The 12409-nt window shown below is 34.7% G+C and overlaps 1 protein-coding gene across 1 annotated transcript in view; it reads right to left on the reverse strand.

Moving 5' to 3' along the window:
- The window catches only part of LOC148942855 (uncharacterized), a 115575-nt gene that overhangs the window by 50753 nt on the left and 52413 nt on the right, over window positions 1-12409 (reverse strand). Inside the window, exon 6 of the mRNA XM_089102759.1 lies at window positions 6395-6673. Within this exon, the coding sequence (XP_088958885.1) occupies window positions 6395-6673 (279 nt within the window). The remainder of the gene's footprint in view (window positions 1-6394; window positions 6674-12409) is intronic.

The raw sequence follows: 12409 nt of genomic DNA on the forward strand, positions 1-12409 counted from the left end.
CATATCAAATAAGTATTAAGTGTATTAAAGCCAAAAAATACGCCCATGAACACAAAAAGAGCACAAATATACTAAACTTACATCGGCGATCATTATAAAAGCACAAATATAATGAACTTGTATGAGCCAACATCAACAAACACTTATAAATTGAAAAATAAGTTAAGCTTTATTCGTTTTATTCACAGTTTATAGAATTAGCAGTATGATCATTCCCTGTCTCACCCATTATAAAAACCCGGACCGAGGTGCGAGTGTTCCAGAGAACGTTTTTGCACATATAAACATAAGCGGCATTATATCTTTTCACGGGTCGACAAGTCAGATTTCTCTTGGACGCGAAACTTACAGTTATAATAGAAATAATCGGAAATAAGTGGAAACCTGCTATTACGAATAATGCACTTTGCAACCCTCTTGGCCGCGAAACTTACAGTTATAATAGAAATAATCGGAAATAAGTGGAAACCCGCTATTACGATTAATGCATTTTGTAACCATTTCTCATTGATTGACGGAAACAGACTAACCCGCTAATGCAGAAATAAGTGGGAGGAGCTTTTTGTTCGCACCGAGAATGAAGACCAGAAATGATCTGCGATAAACTTAAAGGGTAATTCTATAAACTGTGGTTTTATTTAACAAAAATTCCAGATACCTTGCTATTTTACAAATAAACTGAGGCGACGTGCATATCAAATATTACCTCCTTGTCTTGATAAGTAAACAACATCATCAAGGTTCAAGTTTCGCGAAATTTGCCAAAGTTGAATTAAATAGACGAATTTGGTTTTTCTTATGACGATTTAGTAGTCAGTTTGTTTATTATTATTATTTTTTTTTTTAATAATGACCTTTCAGAAGTAAAACATCTAATTCCATAAGACAAACAACAGTGACAATTCAAAATTAACATACATACAGTGCTGGTTTTGACTTAGGGAACTCTCTTGTAACATAAAATTGTCTTGTAACATAAAATGCCCATGATATTTTGTTTGTTTAACATGGAAAAGTGTTTAAGTATATTTTAGTGTGAACTTACTCCAGTCGGCAATAGTGCGTCTGAGCTAAAGTAAAAGAAAATACGAAAAGTTTACTTAGTTCATTTGGCTTCTGAACAGCACGTATTTGGCTTGTTTTATGTAGTGATTTTGCATACAACAGAAACACACATATTTCAGATTTATTGTAGATGAGTAAGACACATAAACAGTAATATTTTCGAGGTCGAGGGGGGGATCGTAAAAACAGCAAAAAATGTTAGCTATAGCAGAAGGTTTTAAATGTGCCAAGGTTTCCAAATACGAACATTCTAAGGTACTTATGTATTATTCCACCAACACTCAAGAAGTGAATTTAGGTTAATCCTAATTTAAAATACCAAAACATGATGAAAATATAATACTTTAGAAACACATTTAGGCTATATATTTGCACATTAGGGGGGGGGGGGGGAGGGGTGGGTAACCTAACCTAACCCCCACCCTCCTAATGTGCAAACATATATTGTTTCTTAATACCGATTAATAAAACCGGTTTGTTCTAGAGTTTTATACAGCATAAAATTGAGTGTAGGCGGTATAATACATAAGTACCCAATCTAAAATGTGATAAAAACTATAAATAAGAGACTTCGGAGGAAATAATGGTGTCATTGCATATTTGCCAGGTTGGAGTTAGTTTCCCCTCAATTCAATGCCGAAATTACAAAATCGAGCTGTTAAACCAGGATAAAGATCTACTAATAAGAATCGGGCACAACAGACACTTGATGAAGATTGAGTTGAAGAACTAATCCGTTGTCTCTCGCTTTTTTTACTCCAATTCATCTGACTTTCACAAAATTTATTGACGGTCAAGCATCTATACTCCAATTATTTTGTCCACGCATCAAAGATCACACTTTTTTTCTATAAAAACGCATCTTTGAAAAATCAAGTAAAAAAATGTAGGCTAGGTATAATGGGTAAAAACTTTGAAAGGGTTAGGGCTGGAGCTTAAATAACAGTTTTTGCAAAAAAAAACTTATTTTCCTTCTTTTTTTTTGGAGGAGGCCAGACCATAATTTGCCGTGGAGGATGCCTAAGAGGGTAATAAATTATTTGTGTCAATATTGGGGGACTATAAAACCTTGGGGCGTCTTTTCAACGTTATTTTTCTCTTTTTTTTTGGGGGGGGGGGTCAAACCATGATTTGCCATGCAGAGGATACTTCAAAGGTTAATAGCTATATATATATATATATATATATATATATATATATATATATATATATATATATATATATATATATATATATATATATATATATATATATATATATATATATATATATATATATATATATATATATATATATATATATATATATATATATATATATATATATATATATATTACTGGGCAATTATAAAATCTTGAAGTGTGTTTTTAACGTTATTTTTCGTTTTTTTTTCTTTGAGCAGACCATCATTTACCCTGAAGAGGATGCTTCAAAGGCTAATAGCTTATACATGTCATTATTGGGGAATTATAAAATCTTGGGTTGCCACCACGGCCGTTTTGATTAAATCGATTACTAATTTACAACAAATGACTAATAAAAAAAAATTAATTTGTAATTGTAAATACATAAAATTTGGGAAACTTGTCGACTGCAGGCCATACAATACAGACACCCTCCCTCGTATCCACCCGGTAACCATGGAGTGACGTCTTCTTTACCAGCAAAACATAATTTAGCTGATAACTATCGAAATAAGGAAAAAGTGACAGCATTAAAAGCCCCCTGGAGAAGATATTTTTAGAAGACAAAACTGTAATGTGGAAATTCTATAAAACATGTGTGCAGTTTTCTAGTTTATTGAGTTGAAGAACTAATATGTTATCTATCGTTTTTTTTGTTAATAGTTTCACAGAAACCATTAATTTAATCTTAATTTCCTTAATGATTAAAGCAGAGAAACACGAAGCCACAAACCCAATTGGACAGAATAACAATCCAATAGAACAAACCCCCAAATTGGGCAGATTTGCCGTAATTTTTTTTTGTACAAAAATATCACTAATTGACCTAAAATATGAGCCATCTAGATTCCAGATCTACAAAAGAAACTACTTAAACGACTGATTTATTTTAATCCCTATTTAATTCTGTATATAATTTATTGATGTTAGAATAGATGCCCCTTAGAATTTGAAAAACTAAAACCTGAAAAAAACTTAACTGTGATTAGAACCAAAATTAGAAGTCATGGCACTTTACGGAAGAATGTCCAACTGGTAATCCTTGTTTCAGGCGAAAATCTTCCAGGCGTATGATTTTCATTCACTTCATAATTAATGTTGGGCAACACAGTTTTGGTGATTTGTATGTTATATGCAGCTCGCAATATAATGTAAAAACGCAAGAGTTGACCAGTTTTCAAATATTTTTGGTATGCAAGCAACGTAGAACTTCCTATTAATATACTTCGATGAGTCAGGTACAATATTGGTATGCAAGTTTCCGGGATTATGATAAGGTGCATCATCAACTAAATATGAGCTGTTCAGAAAAAAAAAGTTCGACAAATTTAATTTTTCACATTTTTGGTGTTCTAGTTACAAGTGAGAATAGATATTTCACCCATTTTATATATGCATGTATATATTTGTATTTTTTTTTACTATTTTTGCATACAGTAGTAGACAAAAAAAAAAATGAAGTTGCGTTTTTGCTGCAGTTACTTTGCTACTAATAGTTGGAATAGAATTACGTAAAAAATAAGAGCAGTCAAAGAGTAAGCTAAAAAGGTGACAATAATTTTTACGCTCCATGATCAAGACCGACTGAACTTTATTTGCTCTAAGGATTATTCCCTAAATATAGAAATAATCATAATCAACGTAATGGCGTTGACTTGGTAAAGAACAAAAATCAAAAAAGGATAGCGCAAAGAATACAAAAGGGCCATACAATTTTAGACATTCCATTATAGAGAATGATTCTTGAAGCCAATTGAGCCTGTACTAACACATATTCAAGCAAATAATAAAACCCATATTACTTTTTTTACCAGTTGGTTGATAGAATATAATAAATACCCACAAAGATCTTACTTGCAACTCTCCTTGAATGTCTTATTTGTGGAATTTGCTGATTTGGCAGCTGAATCATTTATATATTGACTATCCTATTTCATGTTGCTTTCCCAGTGCTTTTTATGTTTTTGGATTAAATATATCATCTATGGTTTTCGACTTAGCTGAAACATTTGGTTCAGTCCGTTAAACCATTCCTTTGTCCCTTTTTTATTTACACCAATCTTGAAATCCTTATGTCAGGTAAGTATCCAATAGGCAAGGCCACATCCAGGGGGAGGGTAGGGGTTTTGAACCCCCCTCGAAATATTTGTCCGGCTAGTAAGGACGTAACAAAAATGAATATAAACAAATGTTTGATGCATTTTTTATTTTTTTTTTGTAAACCCCCCCCCCCTGAAAAAAAAATCCTGGATACGAATCTGCCAATAGGAGAGGTGAAAATGGGGCTCAGGACCCGTTCCCCGGAAATCTCAAATTTTGCCAAATGTGTTGTCATTTCTTATTCAATTTATTAAACAAATTTATTTTGTATTATTCTCCCTTCCGCCCTAAAAAAATGTACTACGTATGTGCCTGCATCATGTACAGGCAGTTTTGCACCAAACGAAGTGAGTTCGGTTTCACAACTTATTATACAGGTACATCATACAATGAAAAAGCTTGTAGAACGTGGCGTGATTCAGACAAAGCATTGCGTTGAATTTCCTGCGCAGGGACGTGGACAATTGACTTCGAGAAGTGTAGGGGGCATAATGCTACTTCACTTCAAAGTCTGATTTGTGAATTTTATTCATTTAATATACAAATCAATAAGACATATTTTCTTTTTTTCTCTTAGTTCTGGTTCCCTTTTCCATTCACCATTTATTTTATTTTTGCCACTACTTTGGATTCCTTAGCGCATTTACAGGGTTTATTTAACAGTTCCAACTAACTGTTCAAGCGCATTCGTTCATAATCCCAATTCTTGCTTTTTTTTTATCAACGAATCTATGATGTACATTTTTTAAGACGGGTTGCTAAATTAAGGGCTGACATTGTCTCTTGATGAAAGACGAGTGCTTGGGTAATGTAAGGTATAATAGGTAATATGGAAAAATGATAGGAAAAATGAGGGTCCATACTCATGCCCAATGTGTGGATGCATAAATGAAAGTGTGTTTCATATTGAAACATTGACAGATTTTAAGAGGTGATATCTTCGGATGAGTGCAATATGATAAAGAGTAGTTGCTAACTTACATTGGGGTGAACCTTATGATATTATGTGACCAAGAAGATGCCTCAGCGTAAGTACGGAAAATCCTTAATATTATAAGCAAGCCCGTATACAGGGGGGCAGGAGGTTTGACCCCCCCCCGAAATGTTTGCTAGACTCGTAAAAACTTAACACATATGAATATAAACCAATTTTTATGCGTTTTTTGAAGTTTTTTGTATTTTTTGTAACCCCCCCCCCCCCCGAAAAAAACCCTGGACACGGCCCTGATTATAAGCCTTGTTTTATAATTAGTTTATTATTTTTTTAATGCTCGGTAAAGTTCTTTCTTCTTGCCGGGAAAACAGCTAATTAAGGCGAATGAAACTTTCAGGAATTAATCCCGGGCCTAAAATGTACCATGGGAAGCTGCTATCAATCTACTATCTTAGCCCTTCCTGTATTCTTAAGGCTTAGGACATTGCATATATAATAGGCCTATATTTACCTAAATGTTGACAAAAGCTGTTTGGGTTTTCAGTCTCTTTTTCGTTGGCTCTAGTTTCTCAAAATGCAAGTTCCATTATTTCAGCAGAATTTTAAGTCATATCAAGGCTTTTTTTTCAAAATTTGAGAAATAGATTCTCCAATCTTCAAAACCTTATAAAATAGGATTGAGCAAAGGTAGGCTACTAGGCTCAAAAGACTTTTGCTGTGCCTTATTTGAGCAGTAGATCTCCTGTGCCTCATTTGAGCGGTAGAGATATCCCTTAATGATTCAATTTTATGACACAAAGATTGTAAAAAGTCACCAAAGGCCAATGTCCCTTGAACGGGGAAGGGGTGGGGCGAATACTTCAATATACCTTCCCCTAAAATTACTGAGATTCTAGACTCATTCCTGAGAGTTTAACTCACCTTTCTCAACTACTTTCCAAGAAGGACTAAAGCTCCTCATCTAGAATTTCTCATCTGAATATCAAATGTTCATCTATTTGTTAATAATGGTTAATATTCTGCGTGTTGCAATGGCACGGTCGCTTATTTTGCAACAAAAATCACAATATATGTTTGATAAACTTAACATTAAGGAAAAAAAAAAACTTACCTCTGGATCTTGTTTAAAGTTCTCCTGTAAGAACTTCCCATTTGATTGCATATAATAGTCCTTAAACCCTTCCAACACAGGCATATGGGGTTCAATTAGAAAGTGAGTAGTCCCAAGATTCATTGACCAATCACGAGCAGCCATTTTGTCAACTGAACCCAAGCATCCAAGGAGCCACGTACTCTGTTCTGATTGATAATTGCTATGTCTCTCAAGTAGTACTACCAGCCGCGCCATTTCATGGGGCTCAAGAAAAGCGGCAATAGCCTGATCTTGGTCCTAGAATCAATAAATAATTGAGCATAATTCAGTTTCAACAACTTGGTGATTCTCTGTTTTAATCACATGGCTAAACGCTCAGAGTTGAAAGGGTAAAATCAAGATTGAAAAGAAAATTCAGAATCTCAGATATGACAAACAAAAAATCACATAATTAGTTCAGAAAATTGGGAATTTTGTTACGTGAAAAGAATCAATTGACACTATGTTATCTCCAACTCGTATTACTGACTGAAAGCAAAACTCTCGATAGTATTCAAAGAAAATTAACACCAAAAACTAATGATTTATCCCCAAATCTACCTAAATAGAGATACAATAGTACATTATTAAAAAAGGAAAATCTTTTTGTTTTAACAAAAAATTTAATTAACAGAAGTGAGCCCATGTTCTATTCAATTATTAAGTTGGCGTAGCCTACCCAGGCTTTTTTTTTTGGGGGGGGGGTATTTTTTCGTGAGGAGTAAAACAAACTTTTAAAAATGCATCAAAAATTTAATGTGCTTTTTTGTTACATTTTTACGAGTCGGACAAAAATTTCAGGTGGTGGGTTCAAGCCCTGAGCCCCCCCCCCGTGTTACGACCTTGCCATGAAAGTCTTGGCCTACCGACTAAGGATAATACAGCCTGCAAGCTTAGATAGATGTCAGCCAAGGTCCTTATGACTCTGAACTTTCACAAACAAGCCTATTATCCACCATGAAACTAATCAAGTTGGCTCATTAAATCGTTTAGTATCGTAAGCCTCTCTCTATCAAGCCCTTCTGTTATGAAATAGCTTTTGATAAACAAAAAATAGTTATACTCGTTCTTTGGTTTTGTTAGATCTCAACTTTCCTCCTCTCCTTTTGGCTATCTCTTCCTATCTCAAAAACTTTTCACTGCATAAAAAATGAAGAAAACAAAAATGGAATTGAATATATGTGCCCTATCTATATGTGTACCTATCTATTATGTATCCGACATTATGTATAATTATGCGAGTTATTTTTATAATTTTACGTGCCTTATTGTGTTTGTGTGTGTTTGTTGTAATATGTTCAGTGACGTAATTTCGTCGAAATCCTTGGGGAGGGGGCAAATTTGGAGCCAATTCAAGCGAGAATGATAGCGGAAACTGAAAAATTAGCCATATATACTAAAGAAAACTGACCCGTTTCTGTGGATGCTTGAATTATGCAGGCTTATCTTAGTTTTGACAGGATTTTTGGAGAAACTAAATTTAAGCTGGAGGGAGGGGGGCGAACTGAGATCTGGGAGAGGCAGTTGTCCCCCTTCCTCATGGCAAAATACCCCCCTGAATATGTTACGTTATTTTATTGTTATTTGCTATGTTTTGTTGTTGTTATGTTATTAGCATGTGTTACGATCTTGTGTGCAAACATTTTTTTTTCTACCATAGCCCAAAGAGGGCTTTTTTTTGCAATAAATATCTATCAAATCTATATCTACGCTAGGTTTACTTATTCACAAAATTACAAGAAGCCGAAGCTTTTCGGTTCCATTAGAACAAACAATAAACTACCTGGATTCAGGTAGTAAAAACCACATAAATTCAAAAAGGCTGATCTTACCATCCTAATAACAATAAATGAGTTAGCTGAATGATGTGGAAGACGACCTCATGTGGTTTATCAAGACCTTCATTCTACCTTCATGAAATACCACTCTTCGATAATTAATCTTTTTTTTTCTCGGGGAAAAACGAAGGTAAAGGTAACGATAGTATCTTCCTCTAAAATTATAGGTTTGGCTTAGAGAAGAAGATGGAACGATTGAGAAGAAAAGAAGGGGGAGGGTGACAACATAAAGGAGGGGGGAGAGACTAACATTTAAAAGGCTTAGTTTCGTGATCCTCAAAGAATATTTCACACCATCATGAAGACTCTTGCTCAAACAACATATTTCTCTATTGTTCAAGCACCCAAAATGAATCGACTATAGACAACTTGTGGAGTCCTAGGGTCCAATTTTTCCTTTTAAAGCCCCTTCAAGGTAAATACATTCTATTATTTTTCAAAAATTTTCTTTCATGAGCAAAAAATTTTTCGCAAGCGGGGCTACAACTGCAGGAAAATCTTAATCCTATTCTTATCTAATAAGTCATCATCTTTGGAAAAAGTTTATGTGTTATTGAACATTAAAATATAACCCCAATGATCATCCACCAAATGATGTTCCTACCTCAAAGCGGTATTTTAAGGATTATTTCGAGCCAGATCCCAGATCCCTTCTCCTGGTCCGGATCCCTATTTTCCATCATATATATCACCAGCAACTTGTGGGCAGTATGCAATTTAGCTGAATTACTTACAACATTGCTGAAACAATTTAGAATAGAAAACATAGTTTTGAATAGGACAGCGTATAAACTGATAGTCCTCATCTAAATAAAAACGAGAAGATGCAACTATGTCCATGATAATAGACTAGATTTCATATAGTGGGGGGGGGGCGGGAGCCAGTATCTTTTTAAGGAACGGACCTAACAAAAAGATATATATTTACATTGTTTTTGGAGGAAATCTTCAAGGGAGACTGTCCCCCCCCCCCCCCCCTATGCCCCGCAGTCTCTTAGTAAAATTTGTAGTTATAGTCTCATTTAAAATAAATTAATGAAATAGTTTCACCCTCTAAAATATAATTAAATATAATTAGAATCGTACAAAGAGCATTAATTGATCCTCCTCAACAAAACTAAAAAAAGACGAGTATTTTCATGTACATAGCAAAGGATTTACAGAGTAGGAGGTAATCAGAATTTTTCAGATACTGGTGCATTATGCGGGCACTGCGAAGAAGTTATGTTTGGTTAATGCGAATGAAATAAAATAGGACGAATATATAACAGTTGAGAAACAAATTTGGGCTATATATTTGCACATTAGGGAGGGGAATGGAGTGGGGGATAAAGCATAGCATATATTAAATACTAATCTAACCTAACCTATGTACCTCCCCCCCCCTAAACCCCATAAAACGATCGTTTAAATACTGTAACTCATTGAGAAACAACGCTTTGCAATCATTTATCTATAGCAGTCTCTTGCAAATAGCCCATTTGACGGGTTTTGTGACTGGTTTTCTTGATATAATCTATAGCGGTGGGCCCGCATAATGCACCAGTACCATTTTTCTTAAGCGACAGGCCCATAAAAAGAGATTCGCTGGGGAGAATATTCCATTTTTACATAAACTCTGAATGTGCATCATCCACCATACTTTCCTATCCCATGACCAGATTTTATTTAGATTATTTTATTTATTTATATATTATTTATTTGATTTACTTGGTTAAGCCAAGACTGTATTTTATTTATTCCAAATCTACTTTAAAAAAACAATTCTAAGTTACCACTGGTCGTACCCATGACTATTCAAAAGCAAGAAAACGTGGAGAAAACTTCTATAGGATTCAGATTTTTGACTAGGTAATTTTTCATCGTCTAATCTAACGTGACATCAACCTTACTATAAAAGAACAGCTTAAAATGACTTAAGTAAAATGGTTGATATAGAACCTTGAAATGGTTATAAGTCGTCACTATGGCTTGTGAATAATCAAGACAAATGATGGGCGGTAAATGAGTTTGTAGAATAAAAGGCATCAACTATGTCGTGACAGAGGTTTTAAAATGAGCAAAACAAAAACTGAAATAGAAGCAAATCCAAATTTGACACCAGAAACCCCACTTTTATGCAATTTATGGCACTTTTTACTGTTATGACAGCACATAATTTAAGGCTAAAAATCTTACAGTTCACATACTAAAGAATAACCAAAATTAATATTTTTGTTTCTTCTTTTTGTCACAAGTCCCTAACCAAAGTTTTAAAAAGTCGCTCATGGCTCAGTTTTCCATGGCTCGATCAGGCCCAGATTTACCATTAGGCCGACTAGGCCCAGGCTTAACGGCGCACAATACCAGTGGGCGCAATAAATCATCACTGAGTGATTTTTTCTTAACAAAAACTGTACCGATGTGATTTATCGTCAAAGTGCCAGGTACACACCGCCGCCGAACTTCCTGTTTAAAGAAAAGTGATTTTAAAACAACACCGGAATTCCATTTCCAAAAACAAAAAATTGGAACTTTTTTCGGGAATCTTATAATACAAATGTTAAATATACCCCCATCTCCCCCAAAAATAATGATTTACTAATATGAAGCTTATAGATTATTAGTGAATTAAAGTAAAATTGCACTTAGCTGGAGAAACCTGATTGGAATCAAAATAATTCGAACAAACTATCATTAATTAAAAGCGTTAAAGGACTCGATGTCTTGTACTCCTTACAAAAGTATATATGCAGATACGCCCCTGTTAAGGTAATTTCCAACACAGTTAAAACAGTCAATTGTACTACTTATTTATATAACCTATAGCAAAAACAGCTTGGCAACTATTGTATGACACGAAGACCAAGTTGTATTTTCACTTATATACCATGATGACCAAATATAATTAAAGGTCTCGCCACTCTCCCAATAATAACCAGCAAGCGAAATTACCATAAGCAATTACGAATTGGTACATATAGTACTTGCCAAAAAGCGTTTTTCTGTGCAGATTAGCGATGCTTAGATTTGTCGTGCTACCATTTCTTTTTGGAAATTTGAACAAGATTTATACTATAAACTGAGGAATAGTCGATCAGGACGATTTCATTGATGAATGGGTGCGGCCAGGCATATAGCCAAAAGATTGTCTCCGAAAATCTCTTGACTTGTATTATTTTACAACAATGTCTGTGATTTTCATGTTTTTTTTGTTCTTTTATTTTTGCCGCTAATGAAAAAAGGCACTCAAAACCCTGCGAAATTCAAAATGGTAGAATCCTAAGTATATTACTTACATTAAAACGTCAAAATTTAATTAAACTAAATTTACATGTCATGGCAATTGAATTTACACACTATAAATACATATAAAATCAGAACCATGGATAACGTCAAATAGGTCCATCCTAGAGAAACAAATAAATGAATAAAAATACTAACATTATTGGTACTGTTCTAAAATGCGGGAAACACGCGTCGAGAAAAGCAAAGCTCAGATAGCCATTAGCCGGTAATTGCCTATCTGACGCTGTATAACAAGGGGTTTCTCACTCCGGGAACTATACTTAAACTTTAGTTTTTTGGGGTTTAGTGGGAATAAAGGTACCAAGGTTAGGTTAAGTATTTAATATATGCTATGCTTTACCCCCGCCCCAACCCCTAATGTGCAAATATATAGCCCAAATCTATTTCTAAATTATTATATTTTTATCCTATTTTGTTTTATTTCATTAGCGTTAACCAAACTTCATTTATCGCGTGTTTCCCGGATTTTAGAACAGTACCACATTACTTGATACTCAGAAAAATATGGTACTTTTCAAGAAACAATCTTTTGGTAAATCACCCCCTCCCCTGGATAATGTTCAGACTTAGCCCTCTCACCATAAATGTTTCAGTTGGTACCTATGCCCGTCACATGCCATCTTTGGTTGTGATATCTGATAACGCACGCCGATTTGTTAGGAGAGAGTTGGGGAACGGCCCACTTTTATCACCAGGTATACATCTCAGAGCGCCAGATGTGCCAGACAATTCCGCTACCGTAATACAATCCCCGCAACGCCAGTCACAATCCCCACAACGCTTTGCACAGTTCCACTATACTTGGCCCACTTAGGCCATGATTAGAACGCACCTCCTGGCGTACGTGGCATATGAAAGTTCGCGCGCC

The sequence above is a fragment of the Artemia sp. Qi Xiang Cuo genome, chromosome 16 (genome assembly GCF_049724085.1).
Source record: "Artemia sp. Qi Xiang Cuo chromosome 16, ASM4972408v1, whole genome shotgun sequence".
NCBI lineage: Eukaryota > Metazoa > Arthropoda > Branchiopoda > Anostraca > Artemiidae > Artemia > Artemia sp. Qi Xiang Cuo.